Raw genomic sequence first — 24,420 nt, forward strand, 5'->3', positions numbered from 1 at the left:
AATTGTGATTTGAAACTATGTGCTCAAGGGGGGGGGGAATTCAGGTTTTGGCTTCGATTATGTTAGTGCCGATGTTATGCTTCTTGAATAAAGATTCTTTAAGGCAGTGGTTCTCAACCTTTTTATACCGGCGACCCCGGTCATAAGGATGCGCCGCCGCCCCCATGCGCGGCGTGCATGTGCGGCGCCCCCATGTGCACCACGCATGCACGGCGCCGGCGCACATGCGCAGTGCCGCCAGCTGAGGGAAAAAATGGCGGATCGCGTTGTTTGGCAACCCCCGTGAAATGGTCGTTCGACCCCAAATGGGGTCACGACCCACAGGTTGAGAACCACTGCTTTAAGGGAAACAATGCCTTGAAATTCTTTGAAGCGTTTCATCTGTCAGAACCACGACACCGAGGGCTGTTTGTCAGTGTCAATTTTGGGCAAAAATGGCATAAGGAGACCACGATCGTGGGATGCTGCAAATGGCTGTAAGATGGAGGCCAGTCAGCAACTGGCCAAAATATAGTCCCGTGGTTGTGGGGGAGCTTGGACAATGGATCCAGGTCCTAAGTACTTTTTTTTGGGGGGGTGATCCATTGTACTGTCTAACCATCACTAAGTCATAGGTTGAGGACCTACCTTTATGGAATTTCCAATCTCCTTTTTAAAAAAAAAATGTAAGTCCTTAACGACCCCAATTCAGCCCAAAATTTCCACTGCTAAGAGAGACGTTTAAATTGAAAAAAAAAATTTCCCCATTTTACGACCTTTTTCGCCACAGTTGCGAAGGGAATCGCTGCTGTTGTTAAGTGAGCAACATGGCTGTGAAGTGAATTTGGCTTCTCCGTGGAGTTTGCTTGTCAGGAGGTCACCAAAGGGGATCACGTGACCCCCCCCCCGGGAGGCCGCAACCGTCATAAATGTGAGCTGATTGCCCGGTGTCTGAATTCTGATCACGTGACCGTGGGGAGGATGCGACGGTCGTAAGTGTGCGAAAAAGGTCGTCAATCACTTTTTTCAGTGCTGTTACAACTTCGGTCACTAAACAAACTGTTGTAAGTCGAGGACTCCCTATAGTTTGGATTGCACTGTGTTCTCACTGTACAGCAAAGTCCCTTGAACCAAAGATATACTTTGGTTTGGTCACTAAAGAAACTGTTATAAATTGAGGACTATCTATTTCTCTTGCTCAAGCAGGGGGCTGGACTAGAAGACCTCCAAGGTCCCTTCCAGCTTCTATTCTATTCTATTCTATTCTATTCTATATTCTATATCAGCGGTTCTCAACCTATGGGTCGCGACCCCATTTGGGGTCGATCGACCATTTTACGAGGGTCGCCAAAGAAGGCGATCCGCCATTTTCCCCCCTCAGGGGGCGCCGCCGCGCATGCGCAGCACGTTTGTGTGACGGGGGTCGCCGTCACACAAACTTTGAGAACCACTGTTCTATATGCTATATTCTATTCTATTCTATTCTATTCTATTCTATTCTATCCTATAATTCTATTCTATTCTGTTCTGTTCTATTCTATTCTGTTCTATTCTATTCTATTCTATTCTATTTTCTGTTCTGTTCTGTTCTATTCTATATTCTATTCTATTCTATTCTCAATAAAGATTCTATTCTGTTCTATTCTATTCTATTCTGTTCTTTCTATTCTATTCTATTCTATTCTATATTCTATATTCTATATTCTATTCTATTCTCTATTCTATTTTATTCTATTCTATATTCTATTCTATTCTATTCTATTCTATATTCTATTCTATTCTATTCTATTCTATTCTATTTTCTATTCTATTCTATCCTATAATTCTTTTCTATTCTGTTCTATTCTATTCTGTTCTATTCTCAATAAAGATTCTATTCTGTTCTATTTTCTGTTCTGTTCTGTTCTATTCTATATTCTATTCTGTTCTCAATAAAGATTCTATTCTATTATATTCCATTTTCTATTCTATCCTATCCTATCCTATCCTATCCTATACTATAGTATACTATACTATAATTCTATTCTATTCTGTTCTGTACTGTTCTGTTCTATTCTATATTCTATTTTATTCTCAATAAAGATTCTATTCTATTCTATTCTATTCTATTCCATTCCATTCCATTCTCGTGCATTTTTAATCCAGAGCCATACTTTTCAACTGTCTGAAGATGTTCGGGCTTCTTCAAGTTCCTGAGGTTAAGAAACAGGATCTCCCTGTTGATTCCTAGCAGGACCAGATTCCCTCTGACCTACTTCCAAGACCTGCAACATCTCTGTGTAGGCTTGACATGTCAAGTTGCTCTACCTGTGTTTTCACCACCTCCACCCCTGCACTGATCCCTCATTGGCCAAAACCAGAGGAAGGTGACTCCTTGGCCTGCCTCAGTTTCAACCTACTTAAAAATTCCCCGTGTGTAAAAAAGCCACATTCGGCCAGGAGTTTGTCTACAGCCATCTGGAAGGACCATCATCCGATCACAAGACCAGGTAATTGAATGCGACGGATTGCGTTGATTCCGGCCTTTGTGTGGTCCTCAGGTTTCGGCAACGATGGGCTACTAGAGTCCCCCAAGTGGTTTGGACACAACGGAGAGCCTTGAGCAAATCAGACTGAATGAGATAGATGCCACCACGTGCAGAAAAGGGGAGCTTACAAGGGCTTGTAGACCACGACTGAAGATCTCCAGATCTTGGCTTCTTCTCGAATTATTTAACCTCAGAGGTTAAATAGCATTTTGAGGAATGTAGCTGTGATGCTTGAATTCAGATCCGGAGCTCAGATGCCTGGATTCTGCAGCCTGGAAATCCCCTAAAGCAGTGGTTCTCAACCTTTTTAATGCCGCAACCGCCAACCGGTCGTAAGTCGAGGACTACTCAACCGGTCATAAGTCGAGGACTACTACACTGGTGCAGCACCATTTGCAGAATGGGACTTTTAGCGGGCTCAGCAGGGCAGAGACAGCTGGACAATTCCTATTGGCTTTTGAAAGCCAATAGAATTAGACTCTATTCAAGAGAGTCTATTCTATTGGCTTTCAAAAGCCAATAGAATAAAAGGGAGTAGCACAGCTAAGGAAAAGGGGAAAAAAATGGCGGACTGCGTTGTTTGGCGACTCCCGTGAAATGGTCGTTCGACCCCAAATGGGGTCCCGACCCACAGGTTGAGAACCACTGCCCTAAAGTCTTGTTTGTATTTTTCTTTTTTTAATTGATAAAAATCTATGCAGGTGTTCCTCATCTTATGGCCACAGCTTCTATTGCTCAGTGAGAAATTTCTTAAATGCGTTTTACGACTTTTCTTGCCACCCGTTCTTAAGTGAATGGCTGCGGCTGATAAGACGGTAATCCGGTTGTTAAGTGAATCTGGCTTCCCCGTGGACTTTGCTTATCAGGGGTTCGCAAAAGTGGAATCGCGCGACCCTGGGGATCACATGGCCGTCATAAAGATGAGCACCTGAATTTAGATCCCGGGACCGTAGGGATGCTGCGAGCGTGAAAAATGGTCCTGTCGCCTTTTTCAGTGATGTAACTTTGAATGGTTACTAAGTGAAGTGTTGTAAGTTGAGGACTGTCTGTATTTTAAAGACTTAAATCAGGGGTCCTCAAACATGGCCACTTTAAGACTTGTGGACTTCAATTCCCAGGATTCCCCAGCCAGCCATGGCTGGCTGGGGAATCCTGGGAATTGAAGTCCACAAGTCTTAAAGTGGCCATGTTTGAGGACCCCTGACTTAAATGGACTGTGACTTCTGCTTTTTTCTCCTCCTTGAGTAGACTTCACCAAAGTGGTCAGGGCTGACCTCCAAGGATAGGACTAAGGGCAGTGCTCAACTTGCAACTATTCGCTTAGTGACCGTTCAAAGTTACAACGGCACTGGAAAAAGCGCCGTAAAACACTGTCCTCACACCACTGTCACAGCATACCCAAAGTCACGGGAATCAATATTTGGGCACCTGTCAATTACGATGGTTGCAAAATCCCCAGATCCTGTGATCACCGTTCGCATCCTTCCCAGCAGACCTCCGAGAAACACAGTCAGGGGGAGTAGCCGGATTCGTTTAATGACTGCGTGATTCACTTAACAACGGCTGAAATTTACATCACAGCTGTGGCAAAAAAAAAAAAAAAGATTGTAAAATCGGGCAGAATTCACTTAACATCTGCCTTGGTTAACCGTGAAAATTCTGGTCCCAATTTTATTTTAAGTCGAGAACTAGCTGTATCTCGGTTGAAGTAGATCAAAATTTGATATGCAGATAAGTCCTTGACTTCTGATCAGCAATCCAGCCCAAAATTTCTGTTGCTAAGCACAACAGTTATTAAGCGAGTTTTGCCCCTTTTTACGACATTTCTTGCGACCATTCTTAAGTGAATCACCACAGTTGTTAAATTAGTAACATGGCTGTTAAGTGAATTTGGCTTCCCCCACTGGCTTTGCTTGTCAGAAGATTGCGTGATCCCGGGACACTGGAACCCATCATAAATACACGCCCGTTGTTGGCGGGCATGCCCTAAAGCAGTGTTTCCCAAACTTGACAATTTTAAGGCATGTGGACTTCAACTCCCAGAATTCCACAGCCAGCATTGCTGGGAGTTGAAGTCCACATGCCTTAAAATTGTCAAGTTTGGGAAACTGCCCTAAAGCAAAAAGATTTGGGGTCAAAATACATTTATGGTTGGAGAAAATGACTAAAAAACAAATAGACTTTAAACCAGAATTATTTTTGTTAGGAATAATAGGAGCTAACGGTGAGAAAGATTGCAGATATTTAACACTACACATATTAATGGCAGCAAGAATTGTATTTGCCCAACATTGGAGAAATGAAAACTTGCCAGCTGAAGAAGTACTGATTAAGAAAATTCTAGAGTGGGCAGAAATGGATAGATTGACTTTAAAGAGAAAAGAGAAAGAAGACTCGGTGTACTTTAGAACATGGGATAATTTCTATCCATGGCTAGAAAGATGAATTAGAGAGAACGGAATGTGCTGTGTTATTTTGAACATATATTAGCAAGAAGAAGGCTATGGAGTGATTAATTAACATATTGTTTATGATAATTAATTATTATCTATTATTGTTTGTTAAACAGATGAACCCAGACATTATGCTGTTTGCTAAATATTGAGAATGTTATTTGGAAAAACCCCAACCCCAATCCTAACACTAATTCCAACCTCAACCCCGACCCCACTTTATTCCTAACCCTATAAAAACTAATAAAATCCATACAATAAATACATAAATACACACCCGTTGCGAAGTGTCTAGTTTTGATCGTGTGACCGCGGGAATGCTGCAACTGTCGTAAGTGTGACAAACGATCACAAGTCACTTGCTTCAGTGCCGTTGTAACTTCAAACGGTCACTAAATGAATGATTGCAAATCAATGACTATCTAGACCAGGGGTGTGAAACTTGCCGGCCCGCAGGCTGAATGCGTCATGGGAAAACCACGCCCACCTCATTGCCAGCGAAGGAAATAAAGTCGCAATACGTTATTGCCAGCCTGACACCTCTGATCTAGACTTAATAGAAACAAATCAATAGCCCAGCCCACCTCACAAGGTTGTTGTTGCGAAAATAGGAGGAGGAATGTTTGTTGGTTTTTTTCGCTGCCTTGAGTTATTTGTAAAAGTATAAAGGTGGATGAGAGAGAGAGAGAGAGAGAGAGAGAGAGAGGGATTCAAATATGTGAACAACTGGTTCTCTGTGTGGATGCCGCTTCCGGAAGTCCGTTCTGGGCCTGGGCAACAAAAAATTAGCTACCGGTTCTATCTATCTATCTATCTATCTATCTATCTATCTATCTATCTATCTATCTATCTATCTATCTATCTAGCTAGCTAGCTAGCTAGCTAGCTAGCTAGCTAGATAGATAGCTAGATAGATAGCTAGATAGCTAGATATTGCTAGCTTTTTTCATTTTTTATTTGACTTGGATGACATACGCAACGGGCTTTTTAGAAAATGACTCAGCTGCAAGAGACCAACATACAGGAGAGCTGCAAACTTTCGCAACTGATGTGTGTTTGTTGTGTCAAATGCACTTGCTGGGCCTCCAGGAGTGCAAAGGTCTTTGCTCTGATTCAGCAACTTTTCCTTTCAAAAAATCTATAGTTGGAACAGCAATGTGGCACCTGCCTAGGGATAATCTACCTCGGATTATGAATTGCAGAAGATAATTAGCCCAGGAAGTTCACGTTTCCCCTCCCAGCTTCTTTGAGGGACGTCTCCACCTGGTTAGCTAAGAAGGAGTCTAGGAGGACCATGGTTTTTTGCTGAAAATGTAAAGCACACAAGTTGAGCGTTACAGGATAAAATCCTCCATGTGTAGGTGCATTCTACCTTCAGTGACTACCTGCTAGGGGTAAGCAACCTCAGAATGCTTCCGCTGGATTTTGCAGATCAGATAATACAGTTTGGGCGTGCGAGAATGTTTTGTACCAAGTAATCTGTCGCAAGTAATCTGGAATTTGTTATGAAGTAACTCGTTTTTCCAAACATCCGCCCCCATTTTTTGTTGTGTTAAGCAACTTCACATTCCAGCACGCAAGGTTGCATAGGGCCTTCTTGTGACAACCTCCGTTGCACCATCCCTTCCTTCCATGATCGTCTTAGCCCAGGGAGAGAGAAGAAAGAAAGATGTCTTCAGAAGAAAGGTTGTAAAATGGAGCGAAACTCACTGAGCAAACGTCTCACTTAGCAACGTAAATTTTGGGGCTCAGTTGTGGTCATAAGTCAAGGACTGCCTGTATTCAGATTTGACTTTGCTTACACTTTAACCCTTTGGCTTTAGTAAAAGCAACGGTGGGATTCAAACGGTTCTCTCATGGATGCAGGCCTGGGCCTCTGAGGCCTAGAATGGACTTCCGGAAGTGACATCCATGCACTTCCTGTGGGCTGTTCTAGGCCTGAGAGGCCTCCTCCAGGCCTAGAATGGACTTCCAGAAGTGACATCCATGCACTTCCTGTGGGCTGTTCTAGGCCTGGGAGGCCTCCTCCAGGCCTAGAATGGACTTCCAGAAGTGACATCCACACACTTCCTGTGGGCTGTTCTAGGCCTGGGAGGCCTCCTCCAGGACTAGAATGGACTTCCAGAAGTGACATCCACGCACTTCCTGTGGGCTGTTCTAGGCCTGGGAGGCCTCCTCCAGGCCTCCCAGGCCTAGAATGGACTTCCAGAAGCAGCGTGGGTTCAGCCGGTTCTCCGAACTCAACAAAATTTAGCTACCAGTTCTAACAAACCGGTGCAAATTGGCTGAATCCCACTACTGAGTAAAAATATATCCTTCCTCTACTAATGGAGTCAAGGGTCTTTCTTTCTTAAATGCCCAGGGAGAAAAGTGGCATCTTGTCACTCTGGATACCAAAAATGGTTAGTCCTTCAATAGAAGATCACATGAAGTTAGGGTTGAAGGCTCTGTTGAGAAGCTGAAGGAGACTCAACCAGAAGAAGACAATGGCAAGAAACAACCTTGGATGTATGTCTCAAAGGTGCTTTTCCAAAAGGCAACTGGACTTTCTTGGTTTTTCCTTGAAGACATTTCGCTTCTCATCCACGAAGCTTCTTCAGTTCAGACCAAATAGTAATAATAATAATAGTAGTAATAGAGTTGGAAGGGAACTTTGAGGTCTTCTAGTCCAACCCCCTGCTCATGCAAGAGACTCTACCTATGCCATTCCAGACACATGGCTGTCCAGTCTCGTCTTAAAAGCCTCCAGTGATGGAGCATCCACAACTTCTGGAGGCAGGTTGTTCCCCTGGTTAATTGTTCTAACTGTCAGGAAGTTTCTCCTTAGTTCTAGGTTGCTTCTCTCCTGATTAGTTTCCATCTGTTGCTTCTTGTCCTGCCTTCAGGCGCTTTGGAGAATAGATTGAACTTCCTCTTTTTTTGTGATAGACCCCCAAATATATTGGAACACTGCTATTATGTCATCCCTAGTCCTTCTTTTTTGGGCACCATGATGTAAAAAATATGTTGAGACTCTAGAAAGAGTACAGAGAAGAGCAACAAAGATGATTAGGGGACTGGGGGCTAAAACATATAAAGAATGGTCGCTGGAATTGGGTATGTCTAGTTTAATGAAGAGAAGGACCAGGGGGAACATCATAGCAGTGTTCCAGTATCTCAGGGGCTGCCCCAAAGAAGAGAGAGTCAAGCTATTCTCCAAACCGCCTGAGGCAGGACAAGAAGCAACGGATGGAAACTAATCAAGGAGAGAAGCAACCTAGAACTAAGGAGAAACTTCCTGACAGAACAATTAACCAGTGGAACAACCTGCCTCCAGAAGCGGTGAATGCTCCAACACTGGAAGTCTTTAAGAAGAGACTGGACAGCCATGTGTCTGAAATGGTATAGATTTCCTGCCTGAGCAGGTTGTTGTTGTTGTTGTTGTTGTTATTATTATTATTATTATTATTATTATTATTATTATTATTATTATTATTGCAAAAGGCAGCTTTACTCGGAACAGCTGACATCCTGTAACTCTGTCTCTTTAACCTGTAACTCTGTCTGTTCCCAGATTGTTGGGAAGGATGCAATAGATGGATAAAGATGCCGAATCTAATTTGAACATCTGGCTGTGACCAACCATATTAATTTACTTTCTTATGGCATGTTGATGGGGGGATGGAGGGATGGATGGATGGACAGAGAACAGAGTAGAGTAGAGTAGAGTAGAATAGAATAGAATAGAATAGAATAGAATAGAATAGAATAGAATAGAATAGAATAGAATAGAATAACTTTATTGTCACTTTGAATGTACACTTATCAGCATACATTAAAATGAAATTTCATCACATACAGCTGTCATTAATAACAAAAAAATTGCATATACCCACATATTAACATATATTCTATTTCACAGGAAGGAAGGAAGGAAGGAAGGAAGGAAGGAGGGAGGGAAGGAGGGAGGGAGGGAGGGAGGGAGGGAGGGAGGGAGGGAGGGAAGGAAGGAAGGAAGGAAGGAAGGAAGGAAAAAGTAGGAGGAGGAAGGGAGGGATGGGGAGGGGAGGGAGGGAAGGAGGGAGGGAGGGAGGGAAGGAAGGAAGGAAGGAAAAAGTGGGAGAAGGAAGGGAGGGAGGAAGGGAGGGAAGGAAGGAAGGATTTAAGTTAAACTATGAATTGTCTTCTCTTGCAGTTGAACCAGAGTTCCTAATGGCCACAGAAGGGGAGAACCAGACAGCTACAAAGACTGAGGTCAGTTTCCAAGCTCTTCTTTCAGGGAACGATGGTTACCATGAATACTGCTGAATTGTTGGCGAGGCCCACTTGGGGATCAGCGCAGGTTTATAGACTCCAGCCATGCCTCCTCCAACTCAGCGCATCCTTTTGCATCCTTTTTTAGTGAGTCATTGAGGCTACTTGGAGGTTTGTCTGTGTCCCCAGGGTCACCTGAGTGGTGCAAATGGGTGTGGAGCCTTCTCAGAGCTGCTGAAAGGACCCTGTGGTAGACTGAAGATAGACGGTGTCGTATTACAGATAAACCTCCAAGTGGCCTCAACGACCCTCTAATAAAATGCAAATGACCGGCTGTCTGCAAGGAGTATAAATCCTTCCCTTCCCCACCACCCAGTCAGAGCTGAAGAAGCTTCTGGGAGGAGAAGCGAAACATCTTCAAAGAAAAACAAGGAAGTCCAGTTGCCACGTGGAAAAGCACCTTTGGGACATCACAGCTGTAGTACAGGAAGTCCTCGGCTTACGACCACAATCGGAAGCACAATTGTTAAGGGAATGGCTGAAGTTGTAAAGCGAGTCACGCAATCTTTACACGAATCCAGCTTCCCCCATGAATTTTGCTTGTCGGAAGCCGGCTGGGAAGGTCGCAAAATGGAGATCACGTGACCCCAGGAGGCTGTGACCGTCGTAGATCCATGCCGGTTGCCAAGCGCCTTAATTTTAATCCCGTGACCATGAGGATATTGTGACGGTTGTAAGTGTGAAGACCGGCCATGAGTCACTCGTAACCTCGAATGGTCGCTAAACGAGTGGTTGTAAGCCGAGGACTACCCATACTGGGACGGTTGTAAGTGTGAGGACTGGCCAGAAGTCACTCATAACCTCGAACAGTCGCTAAACAAGTGGTTGTAAGCCGAAGACTACCCATACAGTGACGGTTGTAAGGGCGAGGACTGGACATAAGTCACTTTGAATAGTCGCTAAAGGAGTCATTGTAAACAAGCTGAGGACTCTCCATATCGACAGGGTCAGAAGGCTTAGCAAGAGTAGTGGGAGGATCCCCAGAGGGAAGACACTCCCATCAGCCCCAGCCACAAAGGGCAACACCCAGAGGTAATGGGAGGTGTAGTCCAGGCACTCTAGAACAGTGGTGGCGAACCTATGGCACACGTGCCAGAGGCGGCACTCAGAGTCCTCTCTGTGGGCACGCGCGCCGTCGCCCCAGCCCCGCCTCCCCCTGTGGCCCCCTCCTCACCAGAAGCCCCCCCCCGGAGGAGAGTCGCCCCAAAGCACGGCCCACACGGAGCAGCGCAGCCAAGAACATGGCAGCCGGGCAGCGGGGATAAGACTCCGCCCTCGCGCCCCATCATGCACAGTTGATGCTGCAGGGCGCGGGCGGAGGGTGTGGCCGCCATAGCGCTGCTGGGCCACCTGGGCGATCTGCGGCAGGCCATGGAGGCGGTGAGTGGCCCCCGCAGGTGGGCGAGGCGGTGGGTGGGGTGGGGGCGGAGCAGGGCGGGGCTAGTTTGGGGGCACTCGCTCTCTAAAAGGTTTGCCCTCACTGCCCTAGAAGCATCTGGGAAGCAGCCGGTCTCTGGCCAGGGATCCCGGCTGAGATCAGCTTTCTCGCTCCCCTCCAGAATATCGTGACCAGAATCACCAACCTGCCCTTGGTCAGTTCTGCGTACGGCGTTTGGTCCTCCATGTACGAGTATGCCAAGAAGACCTACCCCTGCGTCAACACCGCCTGCAACATCGTCGAGATGGTGGCCGCCGTCGCCGTGGGCAGTGCCCGAGGGGGTGCCCAGCCTCTCCTGCCCCACCTTGAACCCCAGAGTGAGTCCACAAACGCTGCCTTTAAGAGTCCGGCTGGCTGCCTGGAGCTCCCTGGTGCAGCGTTTCAAGCTTCAAGCGCCACTTGAACTGCCGTCAGGTGGCTAGTCCTCACGGTGTAAATGTTTCTTTGCAGGAATAATAATAATAATAATAATAATAATAATAATAATAATAATTATTATTATTATTATTATTATTATTATTATTATTATTATTATTCAAACAGACAAGCACCTGCAACATAACACTCCAGACTTAACAATTGTCGATAAGAAAGACAAAAAAATCTGGATAGTGGATGTGGCAGTGCCTGGAGACAGCAGAATAGACGAGAAAGAACTGGAGAGGATAACAAAATACAAAGACCTACAAATAGAAATAGAAAGACTGTGGCAAAAGCAAGCAAGGGTAGTACCAATAGTCATAGGCTCCTTGGGTGCAATCCCAAAACAACTGGAGCACCACTTGAACACCACTGGCATTGACAAATTCGCTATTAGTCAATTGCAAAAGGCGGCCTTATTAGGAACTGCTTCCATCCTGCGACGATATCTGTAATACCATCAAACATCCATACCTGCCTATCCCAGGTCCTGGGTAAAGACTCGATAGGTAGACAAAATGCCAAATCCAGTCTGAACATCTGGCTGACTGTGCGATGATCCATAATAATAATAATAAAAGTTGGAAGGGACCTTGGAGGTCATCTAGTCCAACCCCCTGCTCAGGCAGGAAACCCTATACCATTTCGGACAAATGGCTGTCCAGTCTTTTCTTAAAGAATAGAATAGAATAGAATAGAATAGAATAGAATAGAATAGAATAGAATAGAATAGAATAGAATAGAATAGAATAGAGCTGGAAGGGACCTTGGAGGTCTTCTAATCCAGCCCCCTCTCAAGCAGGAGAACCTATACCATTTCAGACAAGTGACTGTTTAGCCTCTTTTAAAAAATCTCCAGTGATGGAGTGCCCACGATTTTTGGTGGCAAGCTTTTCCACTGGTTAATTGTCCTCACTGTCAGGAAGTTTCTCCTTAATTCCAGGTTGCTTCTCTCTTTGGTCAGCTTCCAACCGTTGTTTCTCGTCCTTCTCTCTGGTGCTTTGGAGAATAACGTGACCCCCTCATCTTTGTGGGAGCCCCCCAGATACTGGAACACGGCTATCATGCCTCCCCTATTTCTTCTTTTCTTTAGACTAGCCAGACCCAAGTCCTGCAACTGTTTCAGACGGAAACATAGTGTGAGGCTGGTTTGACTTAAGGCCAAAAGTTTAAAAATGTTTTTTTTTTTCTTCCTTTCCAGTTGCAACCGTGAACGACTATGCTTGCAAAGGTTTGGACAAGTTGGAGAAAAAACTGCCAATTCTTCATCAACCAACTTACCAGGTAACATAAATTAGCAAAGTTCCCAGAACGCACCTTGCTGGCTGGGGAATTCTGGGAGTTGACGTCCACACATCTTAAAGTTTCTCCAGGTTGAGAAACATTGCTCCAAAGCAGGGGTCTTTGGCCCTTTTAGGACTTGTGGACTTCAACTCCCAGAATTCCTCGGCCAGCGTGCCTGGCTGAGGAATTCTGGGAGTTGAAGTCCACAAATCATAAAAGGGCCAAGTTTGAAGATCCCTACTCTAGGGCAGGTAACTATGGCCCTTTTATGACTTGTGGACTTTAACTCCCAGCATTCCTGAGCCAGCCAGGCTCAGCCATTCTGGTTCAGGAATTCTGGGAGTTGAAGTCCACAAGTCATAAAAGGGCCATACCTGTAGTTCTCCCCCACCCCCGCTCTAGAGGGTTGAAACTTTAGTAGTCCACAACTTACAACCACAACTGAGCCCAAAACTGATGTTGCTAAGTGAGAAATATGTTAAGTAAGTTTTGCCCTATTTTACAACTTTTCTTGCCATATTTCTTAAGTGAATCACTGCGGTTATTAAGTTAGCAACCCTGTCATTAAGCGAATGTGGTTTCCCCAGTGACTTTACTTGTCAGAAGGTCACAAAAGGGGATCACTGCGGCCGTCATAAATATGAGTCAGTCGCCAAGTGTCTGAATTTTGATCACTTGACCGTGGGAATGCTGCGACGGTCATAAATGTGAAAAATGGTCCTACGCCACTTTTTTAAGTGCCATCGCAACTTTGAACGGTCTTAAATCAAGGACTGCTTCTCCCTTGGAAGAGACCTTGGAGGTCATCTAGTCCAACCACCTGCTCAGGCAGGAAACCCTATACCATTTCGGACAAATGGCTGTCCATCTCTTCTTAAAAACTTCCAGTGTTGAAGCATTCACTGCTTCTGGAGGCAGGTTGTTCCACTGGTTAATGTTCTAACTGTCAGGAAGTTTCTCCTTAGTTCTAGGTTGCTTCTCTCCTTGATCAGTTTCCATCCGTTGCTTCTTGTCCTGCCTTCAGGTGCTTTGGAGAAGAGCTTGACTGCCTCTTCTTTGGGGCAGCCCAAGATACTGGAAGACTGCTATTATGTCCTTCCTCGTCCTTAATAATAATAATAAGAGTAAAGTTGGAAGGGACCTTGGAGGTCATCTAGTCCAACCCCCTGCTCAGGCAGGAAACCCTATACCATTTCGGACAAATGGCTGTCCAGTCTCTTAAAAGCTTCCAGTGTTGGAGCATTCACCGCTTCTGGAGGCAGGTTGTTCCACTGATTAATTGTTTTAACTGTCAGGAAGTTTCTCCTTAGTTCTAGGTTGCTTCTCTCCTTGATCAGTTTCCATCCTTTGTTTCTTGTCCTGCCTTCAGCTGCTTTGGAGAATAGCTTGACTCCCTCTTCTTTGGGGCAGCCCCTGAGATAGTGGAAGACTGCTATCATGTCCCCCCTCGTCCTTCTCTTCATGAAACTAGACATACCCAATTCCAGCAGCCGTTCCTTATATGCTTTATAAGGACTGATGACCAGTCCCCTAATCATCTTTGTTGCTCTTCTCTGTACTCTTTCTAGAGTCTCAACATCTTTTTTACATCGTGGTGACCAAAACCGGATGCAGTACTCCAAGTGTGGCCTTACCAAGGCCTTGTAAAGTAGTATTAACATATCACGTGATCTTGAGTCTATCCCTCTGTTAATGCAGCCTAGCACTGTGTTGGCCTTTTTGGCAGCTGCAGCACACGGCTGGCTCCTATTTAAGTGATTGTCCACTAGGACTCCGAGATCCCTCTCACAGTTGCTACTATTGAGCAAGGTACCCCCTATACTATACCTATGGATTTGGTTTTTCTTGCCTACTGCAAGGAGAGGCTCCTTCCTTGTCACTGGAGTTTTCGTCCTATAGTGAATCAGTGCAATCCGTAGAGCGTCGGACTAGATGACCTCAGAGTTCCCTTTCAACCCTATGATTCCAGAGATTCTTTTTAAAAGGTACAATTAAAAGACAAGGGAGGAAAGAAACAAGGCAAAACATATTTTCCCCCCCAGTAATTAACCTCTGGATAAACAAGAAACCGAATCTGATAAAGGAGCAGTGAAAGAACTCCACCCCAGGGTTGGCCGAATTCCTATCTATCAAGAACTTGTAATCTATTATAATATCTGTAAAGAGATCAGGACAGAAAAACTATCAGCAAACGTAATGTCTCGGGAGACGCTCAGTCATCCAGGCACTTAGGAGGCATCTGGACTTTCCTGTTTTTCTTTGAAGACGTTTCGCTTCTCCTCCCAGAAGCTTCTCCAGCTCTGACTGCATGGTGGGGAATGGAAGGATTTATACTCCTGGCAGACAGCTGGTCATTTGCCTCCTTTTGGAGAGTCGTTGAGGCCACTTGGAGATTTGTCTGTGTCCGCAGGGTCACAGTCTACAACAAAGTCCTTTCAGCAGTTCCAAAAAGGCTCCCCAGCCATTTGCACTACTCAGCTGACACAGATAAACCCTTCTCGGAATTGCGGAAAGGACCGTGTTGTAGACTGGAGATGGGTGATGACGTACCACAGATAAACCTCCAAGTGGCCTCAACGACTCTCTAAAACAGTGGTTCTCAACCTTTTTAATGCCGCGACCCCCAACTGGTCGTAAGTCGAGGACTACCCAACTGATCGTAAGTCGAGGACTACCCAACCAGTTGTAAGTCAAGGACTTTCCCTTCCCGGGAGTGTCATGCATGCGTGGTGCCGCCCCCTGTGCTGGCCGAGGCGTAGCTGGCAAGCGGCAGAGACGGCGCAGGCCGACCACCAGCTGGGCCACCAGCTGGCCCAGTCCAAGGGAGGTAAGGCACCCGCCGGGCCCCACGTGCACCAGCAACCCTCCCTGCGCCCGCAGGGGTGGAAGCAGGGGTGGAAGCTTCCAGACAGCTGGCCTTCGCTGCAGACAACTTGCAGCACCGTTTGCAGAATGGGACTTTTGGCGGGCTCAGCAGGGCAGAGACAGCCTGGACAATTCCTATTGGCTTTGAAAGCCAATAGAATTAGACTCTATTCAAGAGAGTCTATTCTATTGGCTTTCAAAAGCCAATAGAATAAAAGGGAGTAGCACAGCTAAGGAAAAGGGGGGAAAATGGCGGACTGCGTTGTTTGGCGACCCCCGTGAAATGGTCGTTCGATCCCAAATGGGGTTGCAACCCACAGGTTGAGAACCGCTGCTCTAAAAGGAGGCAAATGACCGGCTGTCTGCCAGGAGTATAAATCCTTCCCTTCCCCACCATGTCAGAGCTGATGAAGCTTCTTGGAGGAGAAATGAAACGTCTTCAAAGGAGAAACAAGAAAGTCCACTTGCCTCCTGAAAAATAAACACCTTTGGGATATCAGCAAGCTTCGCTCCTCCTTGCACTGATGACGTGACCTAGCAGGGGAATGAAACGTCTGCAGGAAAACTGTCCAGTTGACAGAACCCCGCAGACTCACCGTATCCTTCGAAATACAGATAGTCCTCAACATACAACCGTAACGAAGCCAGTCCATTACAGTCACAAGTTGTAACGGTCATAAAGCAGGTCACTCACATGATCCACCCGATTTTGCAACCTTTCTGAGGGAGCCATTAAGTGAACGCTGCTGTGGTTAAACGAACACTGCCATCATTAAGCGAACCCACGGTTGGCTATGGGCACAGTTTTACTGAAAACTGGAGGTAATTTCCCTTTTTTTTTTTGACAAAACTGTCATAAACCACAGCCACTTGACCGACCCGACTTACACCCATCACAACATACAACTGTAATCGGCAGACTCCATTACAATCCTAAATTGAAGATTACTGCTGGGGGGGGGAGTGACGTTGGAACTTTAGAACTGGGTTGTAACTCAATTTTTTCAGGTAGATCGTAACTTTGAATGGTCGCTAAGTGATCGGTTATAAGTGGAGGACTCTTTGTATATTTTACTCAGTGGCTCTAGAGTCATTCTCTGATTTTAATTGGAGTTTTCCACTCAACCATTTCCTGGTGTTTGCACAAAAATTTACAAGGATAGGACAGGATAGGCTATAAAATAGAATATGGGATAGGATAGGATAGGATAGGATAGGATAGGATAGGATAGGATAGGATAGGATAGGCTATAAAATAGAATATGGGATAGGATGAGACAGGATATAGAATAGAATATAGAATAGGATAGGATAGGATATAAAATAGAATATAGGATAGGATAGGATAGGATAGGATATAAAATAGAATATGGGATAGGATGAGACAGGATATAGAATAGAATATAGAATAGGATAGGATATAAAATAGAAGGATAGGATAGGATAGGATAGGATAGGATAGGATAGAAAATAGAATATGGGATAGGATGACAGGATATAGAATAGAATATAGAATAGGATAGGATATAGAATAGAATATAGGGTAGGATGAGACAGGATATAGAATAGGATAGGACAGGATATAAAATAGAATATAGGATAGGATAGGATATAAAATAGAGTATGGGATAGGATAGAATAGAATAGGATAGAATAGAATAGGATAGGATAGGATATAAAATAGAATATAGGATAGGATAGGATAGGATATAAAATAGAATATGGGATAGGATGAGACAGGATATAGAATAGAATATAGAATAGGATAGGATAGGATATAAAATAGAATATAGGATAGGATAGGATAGGATAGGATATAAAATAGAATATGGGATAGGATGAGACAGGATATAGAATAGAATATAGAATAGGATAGGATATAAAATAGAAGGATAGGATAGGATAGGATAGGATAGGATAGGATAGGATAGGATAGGATAGAAAATAGAATATGGGATAGGATGACAGGATATAGAATAGAATATAGAATAGGATAGGATATAGAATAGAATATAGGGTAGGATGAGACAGGATATAGAATAGGATTGGACAGGATATAAAATAGAATATAGGATAGGATAGGATATAAAATAGAGTATGGGATAGGATAGAATAGAATAGGATAGAATAGAATAGGATAGGATAGGATATAAAATAGAATATAGGATAGGATAGGATAGGATATAAAATAGAATATGGGATAGGATGAGACAGGATATAGAATAGAATATAGAATAGGATAGGATAGGATATAAAATAGAAGGATAGGATAGGATAGGATAGGATAGGATGGGATAGGATAGAAAATAGAATATGGGATAGGATGACAGGATATAGAATAGAATATAGAATAGGGTAGGATATAGAATAGAATAGGATAGGATAGAAAATAGAATATGGGATAGGATGACAGGATATAGAATAGAATATAGGATAGGATGACAGGATATAGAATAGAATATAGAACAGGATAGGACAGGATATAAAATAGAATATAGGATAGGATATAAAATAGAGTATGGGATAGGATAGAATAGAATAGAATAGAATAGGATAGGATAGGATAGGATAGGATAGGATAGAATAGAATAGAATAGAATATAGAATATAGACTATAGACTATAGACTATAGACTATAGAATATAGAATAGAATAGAATATAGAATAAAATAGAATATAGAATGGAATGGAATAGAATATAGAATAGAATATAGAATGGAATAGAATAGAATAATAACATTATTGTCATTTTAAATATACTAATCAGCATACATTAAAATGAGATTTTGTGGCATACATAGATGAGTTCAATGGCAGGTTGTTTCAGATGACCGGCCATCCTTGCGGCACCCATCCCAGCGTCCCAAATCTTTGGGATACGAAAGTGCCCGAGAACTTCCCGTCTCGGACTTTCTTGCTCCTGAATCTCCACCCAATGCTTCTCGCTCGGCCTTTGACCTTCTTCCTCCTCCTTCTAGGTCTTCGAAGACGGCGTCACCTTGACCAAGTCGGTGGTTTCTTCCACCGTCCAGGCGGCCGGCGAAGCCAAGGGCCGCATGACCCAGAAAGTGACCGCCGCTGTCGGCCTGACCAAGGACATCGTCCAGGACGGCATCACCTTGACCAAATCCGTGGTGAACTCCACCGTCACCACGGCCCGGAGCGCCGCCAGTGGAGCCAAGGATCTCATGACTCATCGGGCGGCTGACGTGGTCAAGCTGGGCAAGCAGACCCTCAACGAAGGCGTTGACCTGACCCGATCGGTGGTGTCCACCACGGTCAACGCCGCCCGTCAGATGCAGAGCTCGGGGGCCGTCCAGGAAGGGGTGGAGATGGCCACGTTGTTCCGGCAAGCCGTGGCCAGCGGGGTGGACACCGTGTTGGATAAGACGGAGCAGATGGTGGACTATTACCTTCCTGTGTCCGAAGAAGAGCTCGGTAAGAGCAGAGGCGCCACGTTCTTGAACACGGCACCTTTGATTACCCAATCCAGGCCGTCCTCGACTTACGACAGTTCCTTTAGTGACCGTTCAAAGTTACAACGGCACTCCAAAAAAGGGACGTACGGCCGTTTTTCCACGCTGAATGACCGTTGCAGCATTCCCCCGTGGTCGCGTGATTTCTATTCCGATGCTTGACAACCGGTTCATACTTACGACGGTCACAGTATCCCGGGGTCACCGTTTCTGGAGGCAGGTTGTTCCACTGGTTAATTGTTCTAACTGTCAGGATGTTTCTCCTTAGTTCCAAGTTGCTTCTCTCCTTGAAGCAACGGTGGAAACTAACCAAGGAGAGAAGCAACCTGGAACTAAGGAGAAACGTCCTGAGAGTTAGAACAATTAACCAGTGGAACTACCTGCCTCCAGAAGCGGTGAATGCTCCAACACTGGAAGTTTTTAAGAAGAGACTGGACAGCCATTTGTCCGAAATGGTATAGGCCTTTCCTGCCCGAGCAGGGGGTTGGACTAGATGACCTCTAAGGTCCCTTTCCTTCCTTTCCTTCCTTTCCTTTCCTTCCCTCCCCTCCCTCCCTCCCTTCCTTCCTTCCTTCCCTTTCTTGTGGGCCAGCCCTCTCATCCACAGGCGACTCATGAGGCAGACAAAATTTGAAGATGAAAAGGCTGGGGCGGCTGATCCTTCCTGGGCAGGAAGGGGACCTGTTCACACCTGCTTTGTCCTCCCTGCAGCCCAGCTGGCCACCGAGGTCCACGGCGTCAGCCAGGCCGCCATCGACCAGCAGCAGAGGGAGCAGAGCTATTTTGTCCGTCTGGGGTCCCTCTCCAGCAAACTCCGTTCCCGGGTCTACCGACATTCCCTGAATCGGCTTCATGTGGTCCAGGAAAACACTCAGGACATGCTCACCCAGCTCCAGTATGTGATTAACCTGGTAAGCCGGCCCTGGGTTCAAATCAGTGCAATCCAAGGTACAGGTAATCCTCGACGTACAACCGTTCGTTTAGCAACCATCCAAAATTAGAATGGCACTGAAAAAAGTGACTTATGGGCCCAGTACTCTTCAACATCTTCATCAACGATTTGGACGAGGGGATAGATGGGGAACTCATCACATTTGTGGATGACACCAAGCTGGCAGGAATAGCCAACACTCCAGGAGACAGGCTTAGGATACAGGAGGATCTGGACAGACTTGAACACTGGGCGCTATCTAACAAAATGAAACTCAAGGGTGAAAAAAGTCAGGTTCTACATTTAGGCAAGAAAAACCAAATGCGCAGATATAGTATAGGGGGTACCTTGCTCAATAGTAGCAACTGTGAGAGGGATCTTGCAGTCCTAGTGGACAATCACTTAAATAGGAGCCAGCCGTGTGCTGCAGCTGCCAAAAAAGCCAACACAGTGCTGGGCTGCATTAACAGAGGGATAGAGTCAAGATCACGTGTTAATACCACTTTACAATGCCTTAGTAAGGCCACACTTGGAATATGGCATCCAGTTTTGGTCACCACGATGTAAAAAAGATGTTGAGACTCTAGAAAGAGGGCAGAGAAGAGCAACAAAGATGATCAGGGGACTGGAGGTTAAAACATATAACGAATGGTTGCTGGAATTGGGGATGTCCAGTTTAATGAAGAGAAGGACAAGGGGGATGTGATAGCAGTGTTCCAATATCTCAGGGGCTGCCACAAAGAAGAGGGAGTCAAGCTATTTTCCAAAGCGCCTGAAGGCAGGACAAGAAGCAACGGATGGAAACTAACCAAAGAGAGAAGCAACCTAGAACTTAGGAGAAATGTCCTGATAGTTAGAACAATCAACCAGTGGAACAACCTGCCTCCAGAAGTGGTGAATGCTCCAACACTGGAAGTTTTTAAGAAGAGACTGGACAGCCATTTGTCTGAAATGGTAGAGAGTTTCCTGACTGAGCAGGGGGCTGGACTAGATGACCTCCAAGGTCCCTTCCAACTTCTTCTTCTTCTTCTTCTTCTTCTGCTTCTTCTTCTTCTTTCTTTTCTTCTTCTTCTTCTTCTTATTATTATTATTATTATGTATTATTATTATTTTTATTATTATTATTATTATGGATCATCGCACAGTCAGCCAGATGTTCAGACTGGATTTGGCATTTTGTCTACCTATCGAGTCCTTACCCAGGACCTGGGATAGGCAGATGTGGATGTTTGATGGTATTACAGATATCGTCGCAGGATGGAAGCAGTTCCTATTATTATTATTATTATTATTATATTTTACACTTAGTGACGGTTGCAGCATCCACGTGGTCATCGGGGGTTTGGGGTGGGGTCGTGTTCCGACGTGTGACGACCTGCTTTATAATGACGATCGCAATATACAATTGCAGGTTCAATTTACGGTCGTGAGTCGAGGACTGCCTGCATCGGGTTACAAGCTGAATAATATTACACCGCTTTCTTAAATTGTTTTGATTTCTGCTTGGCTGGCAGGTGGCACATGTGAAAAACAGCGCAGGGAGTCAGTTCCAGGAAGCACAACAGAAACTTAACCAAACTTTGCTTAAATGGACCCAAATTCAGCCGGAAGAGGATCAGGAAAGAAGAAAGAAAGAAAACACCCCACAGCAGGTATTCTATGCTTCCAAGTACAGGTAATTCTCGATTTATGACTAGGTGGATTTATTGCATGTTAAACTATTGTTCATTGCAGGGTTGTTGTTGTTGTTGTTGTTGTCAAATTTGGCTGCTTTCAGATACGTGGATCCCATCTGAAAGTTACTGAGATTGAGAAAGACTGTCATAGACACTACGGAGGTCCAGGAACACGGGTGTGTGTGTACTTCAATGTTATCTCTATCTGTTTGCTGCAGCTTTCCACTTTGACCTTCCCTGCAGAAGCCAGGAACATAGCTGGCTGGGGAAGATAGGTGGACTTCAACTCCCAGAATGCTGCTGGGGAATTCTGGGAGCTGAAGTCCACCCATCTTCCAGAGGCCCTATTTGAAAAAAAACTAGTTAATGGCAAGTCCCAATCACAAAGTCTCAATCGCCAAGCTATGCTCATGTTGGTGATGCACCAAATTTGTCCTCCGCAGGTCGAGCCGTTGACTTTGGCCATGTTACGATCCCTCATCCAAAATCTGAGTCCTGCTTACACCTGGCTGATGTCCACCGTGGAAGTGCTGCCCAGAAACCTCCGGGAAAGAGTGGACCAGACTCAGAGTAACTTCCAGCAGCTCCATCGCTCCTTCTCTTCTGCCGAGTCCTTCCAGGATCTGCCCTCCGGCCTCCTCACCCAGAGCCAGGAGATGATTTCCCAAGCCCGAGAGGTTCTCCACACGTTGGCCGAACACCTCATCCAGATCACCCCTCTGAATTGGATCGTGGGGCCCTTCCGATCCCAGGCAGGAGGATCGGGGACCCCCCAGGTGGTGCAGCTGAAGGAGACGAGCAAAGAGGCCAGGGCACCCTCGTTGGAGAAGGTGGCAGCTAAAAGGGCAAAGAGGATGGAGAAGACAACTGAGGAGGACCCGAGAGAGTCCACAGAGGCGATGGGGGCCTTGAAGGAGCTGTTAGCGGGGTCCGAGAAGGCCCCCCAAGAGAAGAACTAGGAGAGGCAAAGTCTCCAGGGCTGTCCACAAGGCGTGGTCAAGAGTCTCCAGGTGTTGACCACAACAGAGTGTTGATGGCCTCTTTGGGACCACCATCTTCTTTGACCACACCCTGTGGACATCCTGGGAGCCTCTGAAGGGCCGGGCAAGTTGCCCTAAAAGTTTTGCAGCTCTTCCTCCCCAACTACAATGCCCCCCCACCCCCCACCCCATGATGCTGGAGGCCTTCTCCCAAAAAGTCAGATGAAGGAGACCCAATTTCCAAGAGGCGAACTCCAGTCCCTGTGAAAAGAGAAACAGGAAAGCTAAAGGCTTGCAGAGAGATAGAGATAGAGAGAGAGAGAGAGAGAGAGAGAGAGAGAGAGAGAGAGAGAGAGAGCAGTGGATCTCAACCTGTGGGTCGGGACCCCATTTGGGGTCGAACGACCATTTCACGGGGGTCGCCAAACAACGCAGTCCGCCATTTTTTTCACCTTTTCCTTAGCTGTGCTACTTTTGAAAGCCAATAGAATAGACTCTCTTGAATAGAGTCTAATTTTATTGGCTTTCAAAAGCCAATAGGAATTGTCCAGGCTGTCTCTGCCCTGCTGAGCCCGCCAAAAGTCCCATTCTGCAAACGATGCTGCACCAGTTGAGTAGTCCTCGATTTACGACCGGTTGAGTAATCCTCGACTTACGACCGGTTGGAGGTGGCGGCATTAAAAAGGTTGAGAACCACTGAGATAGAGATAGAGATAGAGATAGAGATCTGCTTGGATCCATCTTCTCCCCAAAGGGACCCAGATCCTTGGAGAGGGGGCCACTTTCCTTCCCAGGGCTCCGGGGATCCATTGTGTTAATTTCCAAGAAAGCCCATCTTAGACTTCTGCTTTGATTCAGAACTGCAATCAAAATAGAATGGAACGGAACAGAACGGAATGGAATAGAACCTGGAAGGGATCTTGGAGGTCTTCTAGTCCAACCCCCCACTCAAGTAGGAGAACCTATACTCATAGTGGCGAACCCATGGCACGCGTGCCACAGAGCCCTCTCTGTGGGCGCGCGCGCCATCGCCCCAGTCCTAGGCCTTCAGCTGGGTTTTATAAAACCTTTTCGCTTTGGGCCTCCGCCGCCGTGTGCAAAAAAAAAAAAAAGTTCAATCAATCCATTTCAACTTCTCGCGGGGAAAAAAAAAGATCTCGCAAAGTTGGATTTGATTGATTGAACTTTTTAGTCCCAACCAGTCTGCCATTACCACCGCAGCCATGCCCATCCAATGGGCCACGCCCACCCAATGGACCACATCTACCAAATGGGCCACGCCCACCCGGCACCGGACGATACATAAGTGGGTTTTGGGTTGCAGTTTGGGCACTCGGTCTCTAAAAGGTTTGCCATCACTGATCTATACCATCTCAGACAAGTGAAGGTCCATCCTCTTCTTAAAAATCTCCAGAGATGGGGCGCCCATGATTTCTGGTGGGAAGCTGTTCCACTGGTTAATTGTCCTCACCGTTAGGAAGTTCCTCCTTAATTCCAGGTTGCTTCTCTCTTTGGTCAGTTTCCAGCCATTGTTTCACATCCTTCCCTCTGGTGCCTTGGAGAATAATTTGACCCGCTCTTCTTTGTGGCAGCCCCTCAAATACTGGAACACTGCTATCACATCTCCCTTTTCTTCTTTTCTTTAGACTAGCCAGACCCAAGTCCCGCAGCTGTTCTTTGTATGTTTTAGTCTCCAGCCTTGGATCATCTTAGTTGTTCTTCAGAGTATGGGAGATGAGTTGGTCAGGATCTGGTCCCTAAATGGGTGGCTGGTATTTATTTGGACCTCTGTGCCAGAGAGAGAAACAATTGTCTTTTTTTCCCCCATTTTAACCAGTGGAACGACTTGCCTCCCAAAGTTGTGGGTTCTCCAACACTGGAGGTTTTCAAGAAGAGATTGGACAACCATTTGTCCTGAATGGTATAGGGTCTCCTGCCTGAGCAGGGGGCTGGACTAGAAGACCTTCAAGGTCCCTTCCAACTCTGTTATCCTCTTATTCTGTTATTTCCGTTGAGCCCAGCATTTGATCATCTAATTGAGCATTAAGTGTAGCACCTAATTCCAAGGAAGGAATCGACAGAAAGGAATTCTATTTC

General features: G+C 45.6%; 1 protein-coding gene across 2 annotated transcripts; it reads left to right on the top strand.

Moving 5' to 3' along the window:
* The first annotated feature begins 2,387 nt into the window (after positions 1 to 2,387).
* LOC120318817 (perilipin-3-like) lies at positions 2,388 to 22,688 on the top strand. 2 transcript variants are annotated; one of them, XM_039366910.1, is made up of 9 exons: positions 2,388 to 2,468; positions 9,135 to 9,193; positions 10,813 to 11,008; positions 12,313 to 12,395; positions 18,239 to 18,698; positions 19,448 to 19,647; positions 21,182 to 21,319; positions 21,445 to 21,519; positions 21,787 to 22,688. In XM_039366910.1, the coding sequence occupies exons 2-9, from the start codon at positions 9,152 to 9,154 to the stop codon at positions 22,300 to 22,302; spliced, it is 1,710 nt and encodes a 569-aa protein (XP_039222844.1). In that variant the 5' UTR covers positions 2,388 to 2,468; positions 9,135 to 9,151; the 3' UTR covers positions 22,303 to 22,688. The 2 variants fall into 2 exon arrangements, with proteins under 2 accessions (XP_039222844.1, XP_039222851.1); XM_039366917.1 differs by lacking the exon at positions 21,445 to 21,519.
* Positions 22,689 to 24,420: the final 1,732 nt, after the last annotated feature.

This window comes from Crotalus tigris, unplaced genomic scaffold (genome assembly GCF_016545835.1).
Source record: "Crotalus tigris isolate CLP2741 ecotype Arizona unplaced genomic scaffold, ASM1654583v1 scf7180000017599.838750, whole genome shotgun sequence".
Lineage (NCBI taxonomy): Eukaryota > Metazoa > Chordata > Lepidosauria > Squamata > Viperidae > Crotalus > Crotalus tigris.

What these genes read in the sequence shown, in the direction of transcription:
- LOC120318817 (XM_039366910.1), top strand. Translation starts at nt 9,152, where the DNA reads ATGGCCACAGAAGGGGAGAACCAGACAGCTACAAAGACTGAG. An exon ending in TGTGTCCGAAGAAGAGCTCG is followed by an intron (nt 18,699 to 19,447) that starts GTAAGAGCAGAG and finishes TCCTCCCTGCAG; the next exon opens with CCCAGCTGGCCACCGAGGTC. An exon ending in ACGGAGGTCCAGGAACACGG is followed by an intron (nt 21,520 to 21,786) that starts GTGTGTGTGTAC and finishes TGTCCTCCGCAG; the next exon opens with GTCGAGCCGTTGACTTTGGC.